This window comes from Ipomoea nil, unplaced genomic scaffold, assembly GCF_001879475.1.
Source record: "Ipomoea nil cultivar Tokyo-kokei standard unplaced genomic scaffold, Asagao_1.1 scaffold2653, whole genome shotgun sequence".
NCBI classification, from domain to species: Eukaryota; Viridiplantae; Streptophyta; class Magnoliopsida; order Solanales; family Convolvulaceae; genus Ipomoea; species Ipomoea nil.
In genome coordinates this window covers 1666847-1692904 of record NW_017619081.1, presented here as the reverse complement: position 1 = coordinate 1692904, position 26058 = coordinate 1666847, and the positions used below count along the sequence as shown (strand labels likewise).

Below are 26058 nucleotides of genomic sequence, written 5' to 3'. Positions count from 1 at the left end.
ATATGTAATGCGGCATATGGAGACTTACATGGGTGGAGCTCTCGAAAACTGGGATCCTGGGTTCAGGAAACATATGCGCACAAATGTAAAAGTAACATAAATATATTACATTCAAACTACATTAAAAAAAGATAACAAAATTACAATAAACTAATTATTTATTTTTCTTAATTTACAGGCAAGCTTCATTTGTGAGTTGGGCAAAGTATGCTGCTTGTATCATCACATCAAAACTGAACACCGTCGTAAGCCAGGTCATAAAAGCTGCAAAGATTGAAGACAAGAAGAAGTAAAAGTGCAAAGATCATTGAACGTTTTTTGTTATGATCAAACATTGTTTTGTAACAACTTTATTGCAATTGTTGCAATTTCTGATCTATGAAGTTCACGGATTGTTTTGTAACAACATTATTGCAATTTTTGCAAATTCTGATCAATGAAATTCACGGAATATATAGTTCTCATATTATGGATATATAGCTTTAAGATTGTGTATATATGGATATAAAATTATGAACATTTTACATAAGTGTAAACATAAAGTTCAAATATTTATGAATTTATATTTCAAAGATTATGGACATATAGGTTTAAGATTGTGGATATATTGATATAAAGTTATGAATATTTGTACAACAGTGAACATAACATTTTACACAAGTGTAAACATCAAGTTCAACTATTTATGATCAACTGCAAATGCAATATATAACCTCAAGTATAACAAATAATACACATTCCATTGAAAATATAATTCCTAAGTAGAGGGTGCGGGGAATGCCGAATAAATCCAGCCATGCTCTACAAAAGGAATAACATTTTCCATGGAAAAAGAATGAAAATATAACAATGCTGAACAGTGTGAATTATGAGCATATAAAACTACATATAAACCTGGAATTGAAGAAGAACCATCAATGTCTAACTCTATTGGATATGAACTTGATGAATCAACAACAACATCTTCACTGACTGCATAATGTTACAAGCCAGAACAGAGTATCAGTTTAGAAATTTTGGATATATAGTATTAGAATTCTGGATATATAGCTCACAATTTCTGGACATAAAGTTCAATAATTATGGATATACAATCCAGAACAGAGTATCCGTTCACAAAATCCTGGATATATACTATTATAATTCTGGATATATAGCTCACAACTTCTGGTTATATAGTTCAAAAATTATGGATATATATTTCGTTCATTCAGAAAACCATAAACACATAAACACCCAAAAATTACGAATGATCTCAAACTAGAATGACCAGCATCACATACGTTGTGTACAATCACACTAAATATAAACACCTAAACAATATATCACACTGCAACAATCAAAATAATCGCAAACGATCACAAATCCATAAAAAACCAAATGCAAAATAACCTGGAACCGTATGCAATTCATCAACTGCTTGATCTCTCTGATCTACTGCCTCCTCCATCATATGATCCATACACAAAATCAGAAAAACGACTGCAATTGCTATTGCGATTGCGATTTCACGTATACTAAACTCAAAACGCCAAACTACCAAAACTTTGAAAGCGTGCAAAAACCGCAAATACGATATGAATAACGCCGTTAACGGCCATCTAATTATTTTTTATGCGAGCCGTGTCGTTTTTTAATAAAACGGCGCCGTTTTGCAACCGTATGCACCTTGCAAGGTGCATTCGGTTGCACGGCATAATTTGCGTTCAGACACGCCCAGGTGTAAAAATGAGGCGAATTGTTTAGCCCAAGTAGTATTTCAGAGCCTAAATTATGTTTTAAAGCCCACTCAACCCCAATAAAAAATATACCCAACCCTAATTTGATTAAAAATAGGAGAAGAAGTCTAAAAATAATAAATGAAACCACAAACCAGCGACCCTCCTCGTGCGACTTGCGACTGCCGACTGGGTGAGTTGTGGCACAACCTCCCCTCCAGCGACCTAAAGTGCCTCGTTTTCTGCCTTCTTTTGTTTATTTCATTTTTTGGTATGTTGTTAGCCTGCTGTTACAGAGTATATATATATATATATATTGTGCTTTGTGTTATACTGTTATTGTGTGTATATATCTTATATATAGTAGGCAGTATGCAGTGAGTGCCACTTGGCAGTAGGTAGGGAGTGCCACTATTATTGTGTGTATATATTTTATATATGGTGTGCCACTGTTATTGTGTGTATATATATTAACTTGGCAGTAGGCATTAGAATTTTTTTTTAATATTAATTTGTTTGAATATTATTAATTATTTGTAGATTGATTGTTTATAAAAAATGATTAATCATTCAAACAAAAGTAGTGCGGGCAGTGGTTCAGGAAATCTTGGAGTGACTACGGATCAAAAAATAAATATGTCATATGTAATTATTGTAAGAAAGTCATAAAAGGGGTGGGTTAATGCAAGCATATATCGGGCAACGGGTTTAATGCTTATTATCTTATATTATTATTCTGCAAATTGCAATAATTTGGCTGATTGTTGTGGAGAGGACGATGGGAGAACAGAAGCCATGGTTTTGCATATAAAAAATGAGACGAGGGATAAAACTGTGGCTGCAGCAGTAGTACTGTTATGGTATTGGACTGGTGGTAGGATCTTGATGAAACCTTAATCAAATGGAACTGTGGTTTATTTTCATTAGAATGTGAATTGAATTTTATTTGAATGCATTTCCATATGTTGAATGTTAAATTGTAGTTTGTAAATGTGTTGAAATCTGTCAACTATTATCATGAAACTAATTGATTGGTTGAATTGAATCAATAGTTGTTATGCATTAGGTTTCTTTGAAGTACAGTTTAAAACTCAATTATTTTGAGACATATAAAAATAGAATTGAGCTCGTAAGTTGGGGATGCAAAATCTTTGATACGTCTTTTCTCTCACTGTTTCAACTCATTTCTTGTTGAAATTCAGTACTTGAACACTTCTTCACCTTCCAACTGCAGAGTTATTGCTGGGCAGAGTTAGTTGATAGTAGACTGAGAAGATATTGCTTAATAGGATATATAGTAGGGTTTTACCTTCACCATGGAGCTGGGGTTGGTTACCATGTCGAGAGCAGCATGGGTTGCAGCGATTATACCCATTCTCATTGCCTTGATTCCTTCCTCTAAGCTTCGTTGCTTTCACGAATTCCTGCTGGGTTTCGCTAAGAGAGGCAAGATCATGCAATCTTCTAACAATGTAAGTGATTAACATTTTAATTTACAATAAAATTTGAATTAAATTAAAAAAAAAATGTTTAGTCAGATTGTTGTGAACCTTTGGTATTGATAATTGAATGGTGACCTTGTGCCCATCTTTAGCTTTTTGTTACTTGCCCGCATATAATTTTTTTTTACTGAATTTTTGTTTTTATGGATGAATTAAACTTTACCTTGCTTAAAGAATTGTTTTTTCATGTACGGATAAATAGTTCCTTTTATCTCGTTTCCTAGTTCGTTTTTTTTTTTAAAAATCCATCTTGCTTGATGTGAACATTATGCTAAGTAACTTGTTAACAAACTTTTTTTTTATTGAAGTGCAGAAATTTACTGTTCCTCGGAAATTTTTCTGTCATTTTTATATTCTTGCTATTCTTTGGACCACTCTTCTGCTGGTTGCAATGTCACTTTATGCATATACGACTACAACAGTAATCTCTGAGTCATCACTTTTTTCTAGCATTGTAAGCGATTTGACGGGAGGCTCACACATTCTTTCCCTGCATACATCAAATTCATCAAAGGAAAATAGAAGCAAAGTTCTGCTATCTGTCTTTCTGCTTTTACTAATGGAAACCCAGGCATTGCGACGTCTTTTTGAGTCAATATATGAATTTAAATACAGTCCGTCTGCCAGAATGCACATTCTTGGCTACTTCGTGGGCTTATTGTAAGACTGTCTAGCTTTTATAATGGTGATTGTTATTGTAGATGAGAAGAAATGAGACGCCTTCTAAATGTTATTTTTATTTCATGATATGATGCCAGTTTCTACACAGCTGCTCCTTTATCGCTTTGCTGCAATTTTGCTCTGGAGGTTTTGGAATTCATAGCGAGTTTGGTCCAAGAGTTTATTGCTAAAGGGAAAGAGAGAATTCAAGTCGCCGAGTTTGATTGGTGGGAATTCGTAAACCCTCTGATGCAACTAAGATGGTATGCATGGGTTGGTGCAGCTATTTTCTTTTGGGGTTGGATTCATCAGCACCATTGCCATGCTATTTTGGTAATATTCAAACCTTTCTTCGTTCTCCTTTTCGGATTCAATTTGTTGGTCTGTTTTCTTCTTTTCAACATGATTTTCCGTTTGTATGATTTGTAGAGCAGAAGGGGATTTAGTGTAATGCTACCTTTTCAAGCACATCAAAATTTCCTATAAAATGTATCTTTTTTTCTTGTATGGAACTGGGAAAAATTGCGGAAGAACAGAGAACAATTCGATGATTACATAATCCCTCATGGTGATTGGTTTGAATATGTTTCGTCTCCACATTATCTGGCTGAGATAGTAAATCCTTTTCATTCATTAGCTTTCCTTTACTCTTTACTTTTCCAAAACATGCTGGCACATGCTATATGAATTTGATTAATTGAAGTACGTGATCCATCTCAACTAAAAGCCTAGTTCAGCATGCCCCTCATGTGTGCGGGCCGGTTACTTTTGACGGGCTCCAAGCAACACATGGATCATAGTCTGCGTGATGCAAAGATTCGAACCCGTGACTTTTGGCAAGGTGTGTGCTTTGATACCAACTGAAGCATGTGCTCCATCTCAACTAAAAGCTTAAGCTGATAGTTGGATTGCACATTTATGTTTATATATTATATATATGTTATTATGCTCAACAATATTTACGTCATTACTGGTTTTTCCATGTACTGAAGGTTATATATGGTGGTCTCGTGGTTGCAAGTGGATGTTTGGATTTCACAGTGTGGCTACTCCTCACTTTTGTGGTACTAGTTGGAAAAAAAAAACGCTTATCCTTTACACATTAATCATGTGTTTCAGGCATACGTATATATTAGCGAGTATATTTTGTTTTTGCAATTAAGGTGATTAATTACATTGTCTATAGGTTGTAAATCTCATCTTGGCAGCCGCAGAAACGCATAGATGGTATCTACATAAATTTGACAACTACCCCAGAAATCGCTTTGCCATTCTGCCCTTCATATATTGATGATCGTGCTCTCTGCAGTTGCAGTTCTTCCGGGTTTTAATCAGTTGCCCTGATCAAGGTTTGCGTATTCTTCTTATACTCGCATACACTTCTAACACATGTAATTAGCTGCAGGTTGATGAGCCTGTAAGTAACAGCCATACATGTTTTATTATAGCAATTATGGTATATGGATCAAAATTTTTAACATCTTACATGATTTTATTTGATTAACTCAGGGATAAATTAGTCAATTTTCATGTCACGTTAGAATGGTGAACCACTAGGAACCTGCAAAGACCCCTTATGTGTAGAGTGTACAGGTAAGCGGTCGGAACATGGGCCTCTTAAGCAAGGGTTCTGGGGGTTTAATATGGGGTTTTAGATTAATCTGGCGTAAGCAGGAATAACATAACTTTGGAAGTTGGTAGACAAGTCTCGAGCAATGTGAGGCTTGAGAGAATATTGCTTAAGGCTTGAGAGAATATTGCTTAACGATGAATATTACATGTACTTTTATTTTTCTCTCTTTATTGATATAGTATATTATAATTGATCTAGTAAAAATGTGAGTCATTTTTTGTTTCTTTCTTTTTTCCTTCCTTTCAATACAATCAGGCCATGCAGTGAAAGTTTTTACTCTATAGGTATATACATGTTATATTTTATATTGTCCTAAAATTCTAATAATCAAATTTTGTTTTCAAACATAATGAAGTCTCAACTTTCTTTTTAGTTTCAAATTAAGGGTTTGAACTGTTAATTGTTGAAACAAATAGTTAGTAATAATGATTGTACATACTAACAAGTTCAAAACATAGTGGCCCTGTTTGGTAACATAGTTAGTTTATCGGTTAATTTTGGTTTGTTTGACTTGGTTAAATAACCAATGAGTGTTTGTTTAATCAGTTTTTTGTAACAACTTATTGCTCCAAAATGTTAAAATTTAAAAAAGTTGTTTAAAACATTTTTTTTTAATTACATCTAATGGATTAAATTGGCTCGGACCCGTATCAAATAACCCAATTAATTAAAGGAACGAATGAATACGGTAAATGAGAAGTGATAAAGACAAGAAATGTATGTCACAAAGATTGAGATTGTATTAATGTTTGTGTATTACAGGAGAATAAGTGATGTCTTAACAAGTAATTACATGGGTATTTATACTAATTGCTTTCTAATCGTTCCCCAAAAAGAGGTAGTTAGTCCTAACAATTAGGACCACTCTCAAGTGTTGACCGGGTGACCCGTGTGCTCCAAAAGTTAGCATCAAATGTTCTGGAGTTTGGTGAAGCTATGTTTGAAATTGGAAAGCAGGGCGCACCTATTGAAGTGATGAAGAAAGCATTCTCAGGGATATCAAACACGCTAGGTGCTACAAGTGCAATTGAATCGACTTCCGTTCCAACTGCCTCTCAGTTGGATGACATATTCTTTGGGAGTGAAACCTTCACAGCTGCAGTGGATTCGTTGGTGGAAGCGTTTCAGAAGACAACAAGAACCATGGAAATTGAAGCTCCATCATTTGATTTGGGAATAAACTGCAATGAATCCCAACCGCAGCCACATGAGCAAGAAACAGAGCAAGTAGTTGAAGAGGAACAACCATTGGATGCTTTGGTTCAACAAATTGGAGAAGATGCAGGACTGTCAACGCCCTTGGGAGCAGAAGTAACTCCTCCACTTGTTAGAGTCCCATTTCAAAGATATGTTCATCATGCCCCTGCTGCTGATGCTGATGTTGATGACTTTGATCGGTAAATTGACAGTTTGTTATTTACATTTAGCTTTAACGTTATGAATTTATAGTTCTAAGATTATGAATATAAAATTATGAACATTTTTACAACTGTGAACATATAGCTTTGAAATTGTGGATATATAGATATAAAATTATGAACATTTTATATCTGTGAATGTATAGTTCTATTATTATGGACATATAGGTTTAATATTATGGATATAAAGTTCTAACACTGTGGATATATAAACAACAGTGCCATGCAAGAAAGTGAGTCTGATGTTGAGGACGTGACTGTTAGGAAGAGACCCCAGCGATGATTCAGGAACAAACCTCTTTGTCTGAGGTCACCATACTGGACACAGAATGCAGGTTTTATACGCACTGCAACTCCCCGGGAAAAAATCATCTCAAAACTATGCATTCTTGAGTGTGTCTAACGAACACCCAGAAGAGTATGTTTGAACACGTATATTTATAACAAACTTTTAATTACTTAGATAGTTCATATTATTATTATTGTTGTTGTTGTTATTATTATTATTATTATTATTATTATTTTGGTGTTGTAGTGAGTTGTTGTTCAGCTATGGTGACTACTACCTAACAAGGCGTCACTTCTCAACTTTGAGCAACGGCGAGCTGGATATAGACTTCTTGAATGTTTGGTCTTTGCGGCTAACTTTGAAGAACACAGAACGTGCTGTTGGGAAACCAAAACGAGTATTTTTCACCACACTGCCACATGTAAGAGTTATTTTTGACATGCAGATGCATATCTTTAAAAATCTGGCTGTGTGGCATTATAATTCTAGATGTATAGCTTATAATTTTTGGATATATAGTACTCTAAGCCTTTTGAATACTCATTTTTGCATTCTGTGTATTCAAAAACAGCTGCAGCTTGATCCATCTGATGATTGGATGAAAAGTCTCCTGGCCGAGAAAAAGATGGAAAATTTCAATGATAGATTGAATTATGAAATATCAAGTTTTGGAAACCTGGAAATCAATGATGCAGACCTTGTAAGATCTATTACACACACCCAATTTAAGAATTTAAGAATTTATTATGGATATATATACATGAAGCTTGGAATATACAAAGTTTATTAAGATCCTTTATTTACTTCTGAATTTGTGGATATATAGTTTTAAAATTGTGGATATATAGTTATGTGATTATGGATATGTAGTACTATGTGAATATATGAATGTATTACTCTGTGAACAGACTGTTAAGAATTCTGGATATATAGTAATGTATTTTTGGATGTATAGTTATAAATTTATGGATATATATGCATGAAACTTGGAATATATCCAATTTATCAAGATCCTTTATATAGTTCTGAATTTGTGGATATATAGTTTTAAAATTGTGGATATATAGTTATATGATTATGGATATATAGTACTCTGTGAATATATGAATGTATACCCATGCAGTTAATAATACATGGGTATGTAGCTGTTCAAATTTGATCTTTAACATAATCTTTTGTAATTTCAGTTTATCATGTCCATAAATATTAACATCGCTATACCTTTTGTTTTGGAATTAAATATTTTTCCCAGTGCATCGCCATACATGTAACACCCCGTTTTACGACCCCTAAGACCAATCAATCATTTGACCAATTGCCCAAAAGAAAGAATTAAATTACAATAATTAATTAGGAAAAGGCCCACCATAGTCCGTGGGCCCTCTTCTCTAAACCCAACCCCTAGTCCTAAAAGGAATAGAGTTAACCAATTTCAAATATTTATGAATTTATATTTCAAAGATTATGAGCATATAGGTTTAAGATTGTGGATATATTGATATAAAGTTATGAATATTTGTACAACTGTGAACATAACATTTTACACAAGTGTAAACATCAAGTTCAACTATTTATGAATTTATATTTCTAATATTATGGACATATAGCTTTAATATTGTGGATATATTGATATAACATTATATGAACACTTTACTAATTTGACATACAAGTCCAATAATTTGTGGTCATATAGTTCTCAGAATATGGATGTATAGCTCTAATATTATGGATATATAGTTTTAGTATTATGGATATATAGCTTTAATATTATGGATATATAGCTTTAAACCTGCAAAGCAACAAGTACTAAAATTTTGAATACACAGATCAAAAACTTGTAAATTGATATCCTCAAAACAGCTAACAACTTGTATTAACCCCAATCTCAATCTACAACTGCATTATCATCTAAATCATTACTAAATTGACAAAACTCCGAACTCCCAGAACTTGGATGTACAAGGTACCCATCCCCTGCAATCTCATATAGACTTTCCAAAACCAACGACTGAACAGCACCCTTTGTACTCGAAGCAACTTTATTTGCAGCACTCCTCTTCCCCCTTGCAACACTGTACTTCTTTTCAATAACACTACTCCTCCTTACATTACGCTCACCTTTTGATCTCCGGTTTGAAGGATTTTGAATGACACCACTTGAAGATGAAACACCACACTCTTCAATATGCACATAGCCAATCTCAGCTTCAACCTTTTTCTTGGCATCCTCAACTGCTTCATCGCAGAACTGCCTAGTTACACTTTTATCTTGACTAGATGTAGTCAATCTTTGAAATTTTCTACAAATCTCCACAACCCAAATTGAAGGAGGGACACCAACTCTATAAAACATTGGACCAATATTCACATCCCTACCATCATCAACCTTTTTAGTCCACCTTTTCATGATATATTTATTAGAGATACTAGAAACACAATGTATATGAAGAATACGTAAACAATGACAGCATAAAATTCCCAACTCAGAAATCAACTTGCAACTACACGAAATGTCCAAGGTTGCCAACTTAAAACTAACTTCATGCCTTATAATATCTATATCTGGACGCCATACATGATACTTGAACTGACAGCCATCATTCAACACCATTTCTTGATGACAAGCATTGCCTTTCATAAATTGTTCATCAAACAAAAAATATATCTCAATCGTATATACCTCTCTAGCGTGTAAAAGAAGTTTCACGTGCTCCATCATCATAGTGGGTACCCCTTGAGCACAACGAAAATCTTCACCATTCTCTTTGCTTCTCCATTCAGAAATTACACTAACAAATGATGAATAAAAATCACAAAGACCCGCAGTCTTAGACAGCCTTCTTGAAATCGAATGATTTGTAGTTTCACTCCTTTGCGACGATAAAATGCCCCCTGAAAAATAATCCTTGTTGAATGCTGGACACCACTTCTCCCTACAGTCATACAGCTTTTGTATCCAACTATTCTTGTGACACTTATAGTCAGTCACCAGCCTGAAAATGATAAGACATATGTTCAGAACTCTAATGCTATATATCCACAATTCCAATACTATGAATCCATAAATTGAATGCATATAATTCAGAGACAAACAGGAAGCTCACTGCTTCGTTACTACATGTTCAGACAACTAATACTATATATCCATAATTCTAATGCTATATATTCATAATTCCAATACTATAAATCCATAAATTGAATGCATGTAATTCAGAAACAATCAGAAAGTTTCATGCTTTACTACTACATGTTCACATAATTTTAATACTATATATCCATAATTCTAATACTATATATCCATAATTCCTTTACTGGAATGAAAAAAAAAAATAAAAAAAAATAGTGGACATACCTTGTCCAATAAAATTCAAACTCAGCTTCAGTCTCTGTGTATTTCAACATACAGTTAAACATATCCAAGAAATCCTTATTATTCCTTAACGCCTTGATATGCTTCTTCGAATTCTCACCAATATGCCATATGCAAAGACGATGACGTGATGTTGGAAACACCTGACAAATAGCAGCAGCCATGGATGCACATTGATCTGTCATGATAGACTGTGGACACTTCCCATTCATAGATCTTAAAAATGCTCTAAACAACCACACAAATGATTATATCCTCTCATTCATCAAAAAACCGCATCCAAACATTACATTCATGCAGTGATGGTTCATCCCTACAAAAGGGCCACAAATCATATCATATTTATTGGTGCGATATGTTGTATCATGCACTAACAAATCCCCAAACAACTCGTAGTCTTGTCTCATACGACCATCCCTCCAAAAAAAACTGCACAGTCTTGAATCGCAATCAACTTCAAAATCGAAGAAAAAATCAGACTCAGTCGACTGCCTCTTCCTAAATATTTCAATTAATGAGTTCGAATCTGTTCCATCCAAACGCTTTGATGTATCAGAAGCAATCGAATTATAAGCATCTCGATTAGTGAAACCAATTAATATAATGGAGACCTTCTACTTGATGTTTCAAATTGCAACACCACTCTTCTTCAAATCTTTTAAATATAACAGCTGATTATCATCCACATTTCTATGTGAACGGAGAAGATGACTCTTGTCTACCGCACATAACTCGTGGTTGTGCACTTTTACGTGTTTTGTAACCGTCCACAACTCATCCTCACCCACGTCAAACTGAACACATGCACCACACCCTGTCCTTATGTCAATTTTTGAATATGCCCTAACACCAGCATTTGCCTTAACCTTAAAACCAGCTTTAGAACACATAAACATCTTCATTTGGACTGTTTTACTATATTCCTTGCAACGTTGATTACTCTTCCTTACACTAAAACCAACTCTATATGCATAATTGTTATACAACTCATAAGCGTCAACCCCGTTACTTACAACAACACCAACCAAATCTTGATCAACTGCAAATGCAATATATAACCTCAAGTATAACAAATAATACACATTCCATTGAAAATATAATTCCTAAGTAGAGGGTGCGGGAAATGCCGAATAAATCCAGCCATGCTCTACAAAAGGAATAACATTTTCCATGGAAAAAGAATGAAAATATAACAATGCTGAACAGTGTGAATTATGAGCATATAAAACTAAATATAATCCTGGAATTGAAGAAGAACCATCAATGTCTAACTCTATTGGATCTGAACTTGATGAATCAACAACAACATCTTCACTGACTGCATAATGTTACAAGCCAGAATAGAGTATCAGTTTAGAAATTTTGGATATATAGTATTAGAATTCTGGATATATAGCTCACAATTTCTGGACATAAAGTTCAATAATTATGGATATACAATCCAGAACAGAGTATCCGTTCACAAAATCCTGGATATATACTATTATAATTCTGGATATATAGCTCACAACTTCTGGTTATATAGTTCAAAAATTATGGATATATATTTCGTTCATTCAGAAAACCATAAACACATAAACACCCAAAAATTACGAATGATCTCAGACTAGAATGACCAACATCACATACGTTGTATACAATCACACTAAATATAAACACCTAAACAATATATCACACTGCAACAATCAAAATAATCGCAAACGATCACAAATCCATAAAAAAAACAAATGCAAAATAACTTGGAACCGTATGCAATTCATCAACTGCTTGATCTCTCTGATCTACTGCCTCCTCCATCATATGATCCATACACGAAATCAGAAAAACGACTGCAATTGCTATTGCGATTACGATTTCACGTATACTAAAATCAAAACGCCAAACTACCAAAACTTTGAAAGCGTGCAAAAACCGCAAATACGATATGAATAACGCCGTTAACGGCCATCTAATTATTTTTTATGCGAGCCGTGTCGTTTTTTAATAAAACGGCGCCGTTTTGCAACCGTATGCACCTTGCAATGTGCATTCGGTTGCACGGCATAATTTGCGTTCAGACACGCCCTGGTGTAAAAATGAGGTGAATTGTTTAGCCCAAGTAGTATTTCAGAGCCTAAATTATGTTTTAAAGCCCACTCAACCCCAATAAAAAATATACCCAACCCTAATTTGATTAAAAATAGGAGAAGAAGTCTAAAAATAATAAATGAAACCACAAACCAGCGACCCTCCTCGTGCGACTTGCGACTGCCGACTGGGTGAGTTGTGGCGCAACCTCCCCTCCAGCGACCTAAGGTGCCTCGTTTTCTGCCTTCTTTTGTTTATTTCATTTTTTTTGGGTATGTTGTTAGCCTGCTGTTACAGAGTATATATATATATATATATATATATATATATATATATATATATATATATATATATATATATATATATATATATATATATTGTGCTTTGTGTTATACTGTTATTGTGTGTATATATCTTATATATAGTAGGCAGTAGGCAGTGAGTGCCACTTGGCAGTAGGTAGGGAGTGCCACTGTTATTGTGTGTATATATTTTATATATAGTGTGCCACTGTTATTGTGTGTATATATATTAACTTGGCAGTAGGCATTAGGAATTTTTTTTTAATATTAATTTGTTTGAATATTATTAATTATTTGTAGATTGATTGTTTATAAAAATGGTTAATCATTCAAACAAGAGTAGTGCGGGCAGTGGTTCAGGAAATCTTGGAGTGACTACGGATGCAAAAAATAAATATGTCATATGTAATTATTGTAAGAAAGTCATAAAAGGGGTTAATGCAAGCATCTATCGGGTAACGGGGTTAATGCTTATTATCTTATATTATTATTCTGCAAATTGCAATAATTTGGTTGATTGTTGTGGAGAAGACGATGGGAGAACAGAAGCCATGGTTTTGCATATAAAAAATGAGACGAGGGATAAAACTGTGGTCGCAGCAGTAGTACTGTTATGGTATTGGACTGGTGGTAGGATCTTGATGAAACCTTAATCAAATGGAACTGTGATTTATTTTCATTAGAATGTGAATTGAATTTTATTTGAATGCATTTCCATATGTTGAATGTTAAATTGTAGTTTGTAAATGTGTTGAAATCTGTCAACTATTATCATGAAACTATTTGATTGGTTGAATTGAATCAATAGGGGTTATGCATTAGGTTTCTTTGAAGTACAGTTTAAAACTCAATTATTTTGAGACATATAAAAATAGAATTGAGCTCGTAAGTTGGGGATGCAAAATCTTTGATACGTCTTTTCTCTCACTGTTTCAACTCATTTCTTGTTGAAATTCAGTACTTGAACACTTCTTCCCCTTCCAACTGCAGAGTAATTGTTGGGCAGAGTTAGTTGATAGTAGACTGAGAAGATATTGCTTAATAGGATATATAGTAGGGTTTTACCTTCACCATGGAGCTGGGGCTGGTTACCATGTTGAGAGCAGCATGGGTTGCAGCGATTATACCCATTCTCATTGCCTTGATTCCTTCCTCTAAGCTTCGTTGCTTTCACGAATTCCTGCTGGGTTTCGCTAAGAGAGACAAGATCATGCTATCTTCTAACAATGTAAGTGATTGACATTTTAATTTACAATAAAATTTGAATTAAATTTAAAAAAAATGTTTAGTCAGATTGTTGTGAACCTTTGGTATTGATTATTCAATGGTGACCTTGTGCCCATCTTTAGCTTTCTGTTACTTGCCCGAATATAATTTTTTTTTTACTGAATTTTTGTTTTTATGGATGAATTAAACTTTACCTTGCTTAAAGTATTGTTTTTTCATGTACGGATAAATAGTTCCTTTTATCTCGTTTCGTAGTTCGTTTTTTTTTTTAAATCCATCTTGCTTGATGTGAACATTATGCTAAGTAACTTGTTAACAAACTTTTTTTATTGAAGTGCAGAAATTTACTGTTCCTCGGAAATTCTTCTGTCATTTTTATATTCTTGCTACTCTTTGGACCACTCTTCTGCTGGTTGCAATGTCACTTTATGCATATACGACTACAACAGTAATCCTTGAGTCATCACTTTTTTCTAGCATTGTAAGCGATTTGACGGGAGGCTCACACATTCTTTCCCTGCATACATCAAATTCATCAAAGGAAAATAGAAGCAAAGTTCTGCTATCTGTCTTTCTGCTTTTACTAATGGAAACCCAGGCATTGCGACATCTTTTTGAGTCAATATATGTATTTAAATACAGTCCGTCTGCCATAATGCACATTCTTGGCTACTTCATGGGCTTATTGTAAGACTGCCTAGCTTTTATATTGGTGATTGTTATTGTAGATGAGAAGAAATGAGACGCCTTCTAAATCTTATTTTTATTTCATGATTTGATGCCAGTTTCTACACAGCTGCTCCTTTATCGCTTTGCTGCAATTTTGCTCTGGAGGTTTTGGAATTCATAGCGAGTTTGGTCCAAGAGTTTATTGTTAAAGGGAAAGAGAGAATTCAAGTCGCCGAGTTTGATTGGTGGGAATTCGTAAACCCTCTGATGCAACTAAGATGGTATGCATGAGTTGGTGCAACTATTTTCTTTTGGGGTTGGATTCTTCAGCACTGTGGTTATTTTCATTAGAATGTGAATTGAATTTTATTTGAATGCATTTTCATATGTTGAATGTTAAATTGTAGTTTGTAAATGTGTTGAAATCTGTCAACTATTATCATGAAACTAATTGATTGGTTGAATTGAATCAATAGGGGTTATGCAATAGGTTAGTTGAAAAGGTGAATAATTTGTACTAGCATTTGATGAATTAAGTTAAGCTTCTCAGCTTGTGTAGTCCATGCTAATGCTAGATGGATTATGACACTAATTAATTAGTTCATACAAGTAGTAGATGAGTTATGTTTCTAATTATATCCCTAACATATCTTTAGTTCAAGTGTATCAAAAAAATTGAATAGTTCATGCTTGAGTAGCCGAATTATGTCACTAATTTTTAGTCCGTATTTCACAAAACTACATTAATTCTAAGCATATAGCCAATAAGGATGGCAATTTAACCCGCTTCGATGGGAAAAATCGATTCCTGCCTCGATGAGACGGGTTCGGAGATTTTTTCGGGAAACGGGGACGGGGATGGGAGGAATTTCTCAATCCCCGTTGGGGACAGGGACAGGGAATGCATTCCTCGCACCGACCCCGATCCCTACCCCGTCCCCATTAAATTAATATATATATATATATACATATATATATATATATATATATATATATATATATATATATATATATATATATATATATATATATATATATATATATATATATAATATTATTAACTTTATAATATATAATATATGTATAATATTAATAATAAAATTTTAAAACTAATATTGACTTAACCAGTTAACCCTAGCAGATTGCCCAAGACCCAAAGTCCTCAGTCCTTTCTCATTTCTACATTTCTACTCCGTGAGCCGACTGCCGACCCTGCCCTCCTCTCCTTTGCCGTCGACCAAGTCGGTTGCCCGCCGTCCGCAGAAGATCTACCGCTCACCTGCTCGTCCTTCGTTTGCGGTGTGCCTCTCTGTCTCTGGCCGCAGTAGGTCCACAGTCCACCGTCCGTGGTCGTGTGCGGTGTGACTCCGTCGGTAGGTAGTTTCTTGACTTTCTTCTGTAGTTTAATTAGTTTAATCTTCTAATTAGTTTCTTCTGCAGTTTAATTAGTTTCTTCTTTAGTTTAATTAGTTTCTTCTATAGTTTAATTAGTTTAATCTTCTAATTAGTTTAATTAGTTTCTTACTTTCTTCTGCCTTACTAGTTACTGCTTAGTTTGGTTTAATTAGTTACTTGTTATATGTTACTTCCTAGTTTCGTTTAAAATACAATTAGCATAGATATCAAACATAATGATATGTTACTGCCTAGTTTCGTTTTTTTTTTTTTTTTTTTTTTTTTTTTTAAGGCATAAATGAAAAACGGGACGGGAATTCCCCGTCCCCGAAAAATCCCCGCGGGGACGGGGAATGAGGAGAAATTTCGGGGACGGGGACGGGACCCCATTCCCCGCCCCGCCCCGTTGCTATCCCTATAGCCAGAGCACCTCATAAAATTCAATATATACATATACATTCCTGGCACAAATAAATCTGTTGTTCTGACTTGTGAGATTAGTCGTGGGTTCAAGGTCCTAGGCTTAGCTTGATTGAACTCTTTAGTTAATTTGCATTAGATAGTCATTAGCTTTTTTGAGTACTACTAACTATGTTACAATGTAGTATCTGTTCATAAGCTATTTTCTCAACCTATTGAAGCACAAAGAGTCAATACCGCATCCACTGAGGATTGAACCCATTTGGGAGAGCCACTTCGTGCCCCTAGACCACAAGGTCATTGGCATAGTTTAGAGTATAGTCATTAGCTAATCTTTAGTTTTTGCTGAAATCAAAATATTCAATCAAATTTCTTTAGAGTAATTCAGGTAGCTCAATTAGGATAAAACAATTGCTGCACTTCCCTGTGGGTATTACACCCTAATACTTGCAATGCTATATCGATCTTGTATGCTTGCATGTACAAGGTCTTAAGACTAATTGAAAAGACCATATTAGCAATTCATCTGGAATCACTAGTACAAAAAATATCAATAAAACTGAATAATTCGCGTCCAAACTTAGAACTTTAGACGCTTAAAGTGTAGTGCAGTGACATTTTTGTAATTAAAATGTCACTATATAATTTTTTATTATTTTTTCTGAAATTAAAAAGAATAGGCGTCCAAAGTTGACGCCTATTATATGCCTAAAGTCATTTTTGTAATTAAAATATCACTATTTATTTTATTTTACTTTTTTGACGCAAATAATAAACGCTAGGGTTTTTCTGAACAAAATCGCCCCCAACCTCGTCTTCTCCCCGTCTCTGCCTTCTTCTCTATTCTGAACTAAACCGCCCACAGTCGCCGTTCTCTACTTCTCCATCTCCACTCCGCCGGTCGTCCATCGTCATTCGCTCGCCGCTCGCCTCCATCGTCTTCTCTGCTACTCTCGTCGCTGCTGCGCTATTCTCTGCTGCCATCGCCGTTCGCTGGTCGCCGCCGGTCTCGCCCGTCGCCCATTGCCGCAAGCTCACCGGTTGCCGACATTCTCACCGGTCGCCGCAAGGTACGTCCTTTGAATACCAAGGCGATAAACATTGAAACTCCTCCAAACTCTCTTGGAAAACGTCGCCAAACGCACCAATAAACTTAGCTTTGATCTTCCATCGTTTGTTATTCCTGTCAAAACTTTTCCAAGCATTGGCCGGGTGAGGGTGAAGCATCGAGGGATTCTTCTTACCCTCTAAGGGACTGTAATTAGGTCTGGGGTTGCAAAAATGATAGAATGGGGAAAGTGGTACCAATGTCGGAGATGTAAATACAGGTTGATTATTATGTGCTTTCTGAATGCTCTTACACTTGGTTTTGCTTCACAGAGGGATTATTGCATAGTTGAGGGACAATTAATGGGCAAAAAAGTTAGCCTTTATTAGTCTTTTAATTATATAAAATTAGCCACTGTTAGTATCTCTATCACGAGTATTCAAATGTCAAGGCAAAAAAGGATTGAGAATAGACTAAGTGCTCTACTTATAAATATTTTAGCTCCATCCATCTTTAGTCTACTAATGAAATGACTACTGCAAACATTTAGTCTTTCTATATTGCAATTTGTAAAGATATAGATTATTTACTGCCATGTTCCAAGAGTACTGAGAAATTTGAATGGACAAAGTGAAACTGTTATCTAGATTAACTAGTTTTCTCTTCTGAATTTTTTTTTTTCCGTTACATTTCCAGGAGAATAAATGAATTAAAGTCATAAATAGACATTCATGATGACATTATCCTGAAATTCAAACAGTTTTGGCAAGATTTTGAGGGTTCCCCTTTAAAAGGTAAACCCACTCGAGCTTAAAGTTTCAAGTTTATTGTCATAATTTATAATGGTTGTAACTGCTCTTATTTTTTAAAACTGTTGTGAAAATTAGGTAGGAATGCCATTCTTAGGGGTGTTTGCCCATTGGTCTTTGGACTTTTCACTGTCAAGCTTGCATGTTATATTCTTGTTGTTGTTGGCTCTTCTTAATTTAATTTAACCTAGGTACAGTCAAATCATGAGATTGATATTATCAGCAATCACATGCCATGTGAATAAACTTATAACAAGATATAGTTGCATTTAATCTTAGTAGTAGTTTTCTCAGTGTTTCTTCAGTTGAGAACTCTCAAACCTTTTTACATGCCATTTTGATGGAGTTCATTTTTATATAGTCACATTGACACTTATTGGAGGAGTTGCACATATTGATGCTTCTGGAACAAAAGTAAGGGGGGATTCTCATTTGCTTCTTGTTGGTGATCCTGGTAACTTCTCATATTTTATGCTTGAATATCAGAGTATCTTCTTGTGACTACTATTTTAAAATGATTAAATGGTTAACATAATATTTAGAACGAATTTTACTTTGTTTTGAAAATTATTGGTCCATAATACCAGGCTATCGGCTGAATAATGCTCTAAATATACTTTTGTCTTTGTAATTCAATCAGGTACTGGGAAGTCACAATTTTTGAAGTTTGCTGCAAAATTGAGCAATAGAGCTGTAATTGCTACAGGGTTGGGAAGCACAAGTGATGGGTTAACTGTTACTGCAGTTAGAGATGGGGGTATAACATTTCTCACTTCAATTATTATTTAGAGGTTGGATTGAGCTAACACTTATTAAGTGCTTTTAGGGGAGTGGATTCTGGAAGCTGGTGCTCTTGTATCAGCTGATGGTGGTCTTTGTTGCATTGATGAATTTGATAGGTAAACTCATGAGGGAACCACACATGTTATGGACAATTCATTGTTTTTGGTGCATTGGGATTGAACCTGACAGCTCTTGTTAGAATCTTGCTCTAATGCATTGGACTACAATGCCCTTGTCTATAATAGACAATTCATGATTTTTCAAGAGAAATGTTTTTAGGAATAAGGTTCAAATTGGCCACTGAACGTAACCTGAAAATGCAATTAGGCCACTGAACAAAAAAAAAGTGCAATTAGGCCACTGAACACTCCAAAAATGTGCAATTTCACCTGATAGCAGGTTACCCTCAATTTTAGCAGGTTATCTACTTACGTGGCAGCTGAGTTGGCATTTTTAATAAATTTTAAATCATTTTTAATAAATTTTAATAATAAATTTTTATTTAAACAAATTTAAAAAAAAAAAACGACTTTATTTTATTTTTTATTTAATTTTTTTTTCAATTTTTTATAAAATTTTTTATAAAATTAATTATTAAAATTAGTTATTAAAAATTATTTAAAAATTATTAAAAATGCCACATCAGCTGCCACGTAAGCAGGTAACCTGCTAAAATTGATGGTAACCTGTTATCCGGTGAAATTGCATACGTTTGGAGAGTTCAGTGGCCTAATTGCACGTTTTTGAAGTGTTCAGTGGCCTAATTGCACTTTTTGTTCGTTCAGTGGCCTAATTGCATTTTCAGGTTACGTTCAGTGGCCAATTTGAACCTTATTCCATGTTTTTATTTAGCAAATGCACTTTGACAGTAGGTTCACTGAACTAATCACATGTTATAGTACATATTTTTATATGTCAACCTAATGATGTGCTTTTTGATAGCATGAAGGAACATGATAGGGTGACCATCCATGAAGCTATAGAGCAGCAAACTATTAGTGTTGCCAAGGTAAATAATCATACAAAAGTTCTTTTTTGGAATGACCTTTAATTTTGTTCCCATAATGCAATCCAATTTGGATTTTATCGTTTTGATTGGTATGTCCCAAGCAACAAAGAACCATCTCCTTTAGGATGCTTTTATGGTATAAAAAACTTGGAATCTCTTTATATTTTTATGACACTTGTGAACTTTTCCTTTAAAATCTAACATGACAACCAATTTTATTTGGGAATGCCATCTTCCCACCCCTGAAAGGGAAAAAGATTTATTGTTTTTATATTTGTTATTGATCAATGAACATGACCTCTCTATGACAATTCTAGGCTGGTCTTGTAACAACTCTGAGTACAAAGACAATAGTCTTTGGTGCAACAAATCATAAAGGACATTACGATCCTGAGCATCGTATCTTTTCTTTTGGTCCTGAGCATTTGTGCCTTTCACGTCTTACAAGATGAATTTCCAGAATTATCATCATTTCAAATTTTTTCTGCATTCCATTTCATATTGTCGTTTCCTTAGCAGACACAAACAAAGAGCTGAATCCTATTGAGAATTCCCATTTTTTCCATAATTTAACCAACACAAACAAAGAGCTGCAATTCTGAGGAGATTCTGCACGATATCTGGCCACTTCCTATGCTTAGGCGGTAAAATGCTTTGAAAGCCAATTCTGGTTCAGAAATACAAAATGTGTCACTTGTTAAAATGAGAAATCTTCTATACCTGGTATTCATCACTTCACTTGACATTTTGACAGGTATCCACTTTGTGAAGAGAGATTTTCAACCAGTTCTCACAAAGGAGGCTGAAAAAGTTATTTCAAGCTATTACCAACTCTAAAGACGATCAGCAACTCAAAATGCAGTAAAAATGAAGAATACCAGGAAGTAAGTGTTGTAGCAGGAAAAACACATGAGGTTAACTTCTTTTCCTTCAGTTTGTGACTTCAATTGCTTTGTTTTTCCATGTGTTCTTGGTCATTGCAATACAACCAATCTTACCTTACAGTATGTTCTGTTAGTTATCCTCTTCCCAAAGAAGAACTTGAATATAATGGTAATAATATTTGCATATTCTTCTTTCAGTTGTTGAGCATTTCACTTTACGTTTTAGTATATAATGCTAAAAATACTCCCTACAGATTATTCACTGTCACTTTAGCTATTTTCTTAGTTAATTTGACCAAATTTCACTTTACGTTTTGATATTGCCATATTGGTAAATTCAGTTTTTGAAAACTAACACAATTATATTATGATACTACAAAAGTACTATTTGTCTATTTGACTCGGGCACTCTGCTCAAAAGTTAAAAATCTAAGTCAAAATAAATGGTACATGAGTGAAATTCCTCCTTACTAAATACTCCGTACCGGCAGTTTTCTAGAATGACAAAATGATTGAGGAGCATAGATTCAAGCAATGAATGTAAAAAGTTTTTATTCTGTTTATACTTTTTTTTTTCCTGAACTGTTATAATAATTTAATTCAATAAACTTAATCATCAAAGGATTTATAAGTCCTATTTTTGTGTAGCGTGGAAATCCAAATCAGAAGATTGTGAAAAGGAAATACAGGAATGGCAGAAAGAGATATCCACTGCAAAAACAACCATTAGCTCGAGGGACCTTGAGTGGTATTAACTCTAATCATTTTCTTTTGAGTTCACTAGGGCTGCAGCATATAGATTAACCATGGATAGATGTTTAGGAATTTGGGCAGTTTATTTGTAGAATTTCTAGTTTATTTTAGTAAAATGTTATTAGAATTGAAATTTTAGATTGGTGTGTTTTAGTTGATAGAATTGGTGTGTAGTATACATCTTAAATTGATTAATGTTGAAATATATTATTTGGTAGTTATGTTGGAAATGTGGTAGTTATGCTGGAATGTACAGGAAAATAAAATTTGGTAGTTTTATAAAAAAAAAAATTTTTAATTTTTTTTTACTATACGGACGCGAATTATAATTTTTTAAATCAAAACATTACCTTTGCGTGTCCAAAGTTCATGAACTTTGGACGCGCAAAGGTAATATTTTGTTTTTTAAAATGATAATTCGCGTCCAAAGTTCTTGAACTTTGGACGCGAATTATCATTTTTCGCGTCCAAAGTTACTTTGGACGCTGATTGTTTATACAATCAGCGTCCCCGACATCTGCGTCCCAGCTACTTTGGACGCGAATTAGCCTTAACTTTGGACGCGAATGACTGTTTCTGTACTAGTGAATATTGACTTCTGGCATCTCAATATGATGAAGGATAATGAAGCCAGTTTCTGCCTTATTTTAAGTAATGAACTTTATTTTTTCACTGAATTGCCGAGTTTATACAATTTATAGAAAAAACTCAATTAGTTTGAGGCATATCAAAATAGAATTGAGCTCATAAGTTGGGGATGCAAAATCTTTGATACGTCTTTTCTCACTGTTTCTGAAAGTTTCAACTCATTTCTTGTTTACATTCTGTTGAAATTCAGTACTTGAACACTTTTTCCCCTTCCAACTGCAGAGTAATTGCTGGGCAGACCAGCACAGAGTTAGTTGATAGTAGACTGAGAAGATATTGCTTAATAGGATATATAGTTGTACTACTGAGTAGGGTTTTACCTTCACCATGGAGCTGGGGCTGGTTACCATGTTGAGAGCAGCATGGGTTGCAGCGATTATACCCATTCTCATTGCCTTGATTCCTTCCTCTAAGCTTGGTTGCTTTCACGAATTCCTGCTGGGTTTCGCTAAGAGAGGCAAGATCATGCAATCTTCTAATAATGTAAGTGATTAACATTTTAATTTATGATAAAATTTGAATTAAATTAAAAAATAATAGTTTTGTCAGATTGTTGTGAACCTTTGGTATTGATTATTCAATGGTGACCTTGTGCCCATCTTTAGCTTTCTGTTACTTGCCCTCATATTATTTTTACTGATTTTTGTTTTTATGGATGAATTAGACTTTGGGAGTGTTTGGTAAATAGCTGTTAGCTGATTGTGTTAGTGAGTTTGACTACTTGATAGCATTAGCTGATTGTAGAAAAGTGTTTGGTAAATTAGTTGATTAGATGCAAAATGATTTTCTCAAAAAGCTGATCGAAAAAGCTACTTTGAGCAACTTTTTGAATTTGAGCATTTTGGAGCAATAAGTTGTTACAAAAGCTAATTAATCAAACACTCATATTGATTTTTTAACCAAGTCAAACAGCTAATAGCAGTCAAATAAGTCAAAATTGGCTGATAAGCTAACTATTTTACCAAACAGGGCATTTACCTTGCTTAAAGTATTGTTTTTTCATGTACGGATAAATAGTTCCTTTTATCTCGTTTCCTAGTCGTTTTTTTTTTTTTTTTTTTTTAAAATCCATCTTGCTTGATGTGAACATTATGCTAAGTAACTTGTTAACAAACTTTTTTTTTATTGAAGTGCAGAAATTTACTGTTCCTCAGAAATTCTTCTGTCATTTTTACATTCTTGCTACTCTTTGGACCACTCTTCTGCTGGTTGCAATGTCACTTTATGCATATACAACTACAACAGTAATCTCTGAGTCATCACTTTTTTCTAGCATTGTAAGCGATTTGACGGGAGGCTCACACATTCTTTCCCTGCATACATCAAATTCATCAAAGGAAAATAGAAGCAAAGTTCTGCTATCTGTCTTTCTGCTTTTACTAATGGAAACCCAGGCATTGCGACGTCTTTTTGAGTCAATATATGTATTTAAATACAGTCCGTCTGCCAGAATGCACATTCTCGGCTATTTCGTGGGCTTATTGTAAGACTGCTTAGCTTTTATATTGGTGATTGTTATTGTAGATGAGAAGAAATGAGACGCCTTCTAAATCTTATTTTTATTTCATGATATGATGCCAGTTTCTACACAGCTGCTCCTTTATCGCTTTGCTGCAATTTTGCTCTGGAGGTTTTGGAATTCATAGCGAGTTTGGTCCAAGAGTTTATTGTTAAAGGGAAAGAGAGAATTCAAGTCGCCGAGTTTGATTGGTGGGAATTCGTAAACCCTCTGATGCAACTAAGATGGTATGCATGGGTTGGTGCAGCTATTTCCTTTTGGGGTTGGATTCATCAGCACTGTTGCCATGCTATTTTGGTAATATTCAAACCTTTCTTCGTTCTCCTTTTCGGATTCAATTTGTTGGTCTGTTTTCTTCTTTTCAACATGATTTTCCGTTCGTATGATTTATAGAGCAGAAGGGGATTTAGTGTAACGCTACCTTTTCAAGCACATCAAAATTTCTTGCCAACTTTGAATTTTGATGCTTGACCAAACTGATTCCTATAAAATGTCTCATTTTTGTCTTGTATGGAACTAGGGAAAATTGCGGAAGAACAGAGAACAATTTGATGATTACATAATCCCTCATGGTGATTGGTTTGAATATGTTTCGTCTCCACATTATCTGGCTGAGATAGTAAATCCTTTTCATTCATTAGCTTTGCTTTACTCTTTATTAGTCTACATATCAACAGCTTGAAATACTTTTCCAAAACATGCTTGCACATGCTATATTAATTTGATTAATTGCAGTACGTGCTTCATCTCAACTAAAAGCCTAGTTCAACATGCCCCTCATGTTTGCGGGCCGGTTATTTTTGACGGGCTCCAAGCAACACGTGGATCATAGTCTGCGTGACGCAAAGATTCGAACCCGTGACCTTTGGCAAGGGGTGGGCTTTGATACCAAATTGAAGCATGTGCTCCATCTCAACTAAAAGCTTAAGCTGATAGTTGGATTGCACATTTATGTTTATATATTATATTTTATTATGCTCAACAAAATTTACATCATTACTGGTTTTTCCATGTATTGAAGGTTATATACGGTGGTCTCGTGGTTGCAAGTGGATGTTTGGATCTCACAGTGTGGCTACTCTTCAGTTTTGTGGTACTAGTTGAAAAAGAAAAAAAGAAACGCTTATCCTTTACACACATTAAACATGTGATTCAGGCATACATATATATTAGGGAGTATATTTTGTTTTTGCAATTAAGGTGATTAATTACATTGTCTATAGGTGGTAAATCTCGTCTTGGCAGCTGCAGAAACGCATAGATGGTATCTGCATAAATTTGACAACTACCCCAGAAATCGCTTTGCCATTCTGCCCTTCCTATATTGATGATCATGCTCTCTGCAGTTGCAGTTCTTCCGGGTTTTAATCGGTTGCCCTGATCAAGGTTTGCGTATTCTTCTTACACTCACACATACACTTCTAACACATGTAATTAGTTGCAGGTTGATGAGCCTGTAAGTAACAGCCATACATGTTTTATTATAACAATTATCGTATATGGATCAAAATTTTTAACATCTTACATGATTTTATTTGATTAACTCGGGATAGTTTAGTCAATTTTCATGTTATGTTAGAATGGTGAACCACTAGGAACCTGCAAAGACCCCTTATGTGTAGAGTGTACAGGTAAGCGGTCGGAACATGGGCCTCTTAAGCAAAGGTTCTGGGGGTTTAATATGGGGTTTTAGATTAATATGGCGTAAGTAGGAATAACATAACTTTGGAAGTTGGTAGACAAGTCTTAAGCAATGTGAGGCTTGAGAGAATATTGCTTAACGATGAATATTACATGTACTTTTATTTTTCTCTCTTTATTGATATAGTATATTATAATTGATCTAGTAAAAATGTGAGTCATTTTTTATTTCTTTCTTTTTTCCTTCCTTTCAATACAATCAGGACATGCAGTGAAAGTTTTACTCTATAGGTA

General features: G+C 34.5%; 2 protein-coding genes and 1 pseudogene across 6 annotated transcripts; all 3 read left to right on the top strand.

Moving 5' to 3' along the window:
- The first annotated feature begins 2971 nt into the window (after positions 1-2971).
- On the top strand, positions 2972-4986 carry LOC109154703 (polyprenol reductase 2-like). Its single transcript, XM_019302437.1, has 5 exons — positions 2972-3190; positions 3534-3880; positions 3979-4213; positions 4397-4495; positions 4873-4986. The coding sequence occupies exons 1-5, from the start codon at positions 3035-3037 to the stop codon at positions 4984-4986; spliced, it is 951 nt and encodes a 316-aa protein (XP_019157982.1). The 5' UTR covers positions 2972-3034.
- Positions 4987-14031: 9045 nt separating this feature from the next.
- On the top strand, positions 14032-21156 carry LOC109154702 (annotated as a pseudogene).
- LOC109154818 (polyprenol reductase 2-like) lies at positions 16007-25996 on the top strand. Of its 5 annotated transcripts, XM_019302558.1 has the most exons (15): positions 17514-17740; positions 18415-18512; positions 18889-18981; positions 19168-19284; positions 19354-19426; positions 20253-20319; positions 20839-20963; positions 21074-21233; positions 21852-21951; positions 22827-23087; positions 23741-24087; positions 24186-24420; positions 24644-24742; positions 25145-25216; positions 25347-25996. In XM_019302558.1, exons 10-15 carry the CDS (start codon positions 22932-22934, stop codon positions 25449-25451), a joined length of 1014 nt encoding a protein of 337 aa, XP_019158103.1. In that variant the 5' UTR covers positions 17514-17740; positions 18415-18512; positions 18889-18981; positions 19168-19284; positions 19354-19426; positions 20253-20319; positions 20839-20963; positions 21074-21233; positions 21852-21951; positions 22827-22931; the 3' UTR covers positions 25452-25996. The 5 variants fall into 5 exon arrangements, with proteins under 5 accessions (XP_019158105.1, XP_019158107.1, XP_019158106.1 ...); XM_019302562.1 differs by having other exon boundaries at positions 17505-17740; positions 19168-19426; positions 24644-24695; XM_019302559.1 differs by having other exon boundaries at positions 19168-19426; positions 21074-21203.
- The last annotated feature ends 62 nt before the right edge of the window (positions 25997-26058 follow it).

What these genes read in the sequence shown, in the direction of transcription:
- LOC109154818 (XM_019302560.1), top strand. Translation starts at nt 22,932, where the DNA reads ATGGAGCTGGGGCTGGTTACCATGTTGAGAGCAGCATGGGTTGCAGCG. An exon ending in TCATGCAATCTTCTAATAAT is followed by an intron (nt 23,088 to 23,740) that starts GTAAGTGATTAA and finishes ATTGAAGTGCAG; the next exon opens with AAATTTACTGTTCCTCAGAA. An exon ending in ACTGTTGCCATGCTATTTTG is followed by an intron (nt 24,421 to 24,643) that starts GTAATATTCAAA and finishes GTATGGAACTAG; the next exon opens with GGAAAATTGCGGAAGAACAG.
- LOC109154703 (XM_019302437.1), top strand. Translation starts at nt 3,035, where the DNA reads ATGGAGCTGGGGTTGGTTACCATGTCGAGAGCAGCATGGGTTGCAGCG. An exon ending in TCATGCAATCTTCTAACAAT is followed by an intron (nt 3,191 to 3,533) that starts GTAAGTGATTAA and finishes ATTGAAGTGCAG; the next exon opens with AAATTTACTGTTCCTCGGAA. An exon ending in ACCATTGCCATGCTATTTTG is followed by an intron (nt 4,214 to 4,396) that starts GTAATATTCAAA and finishes GTATGGAACTGG; the next exon opens with GAAAAATTGCGGAAGAACAG.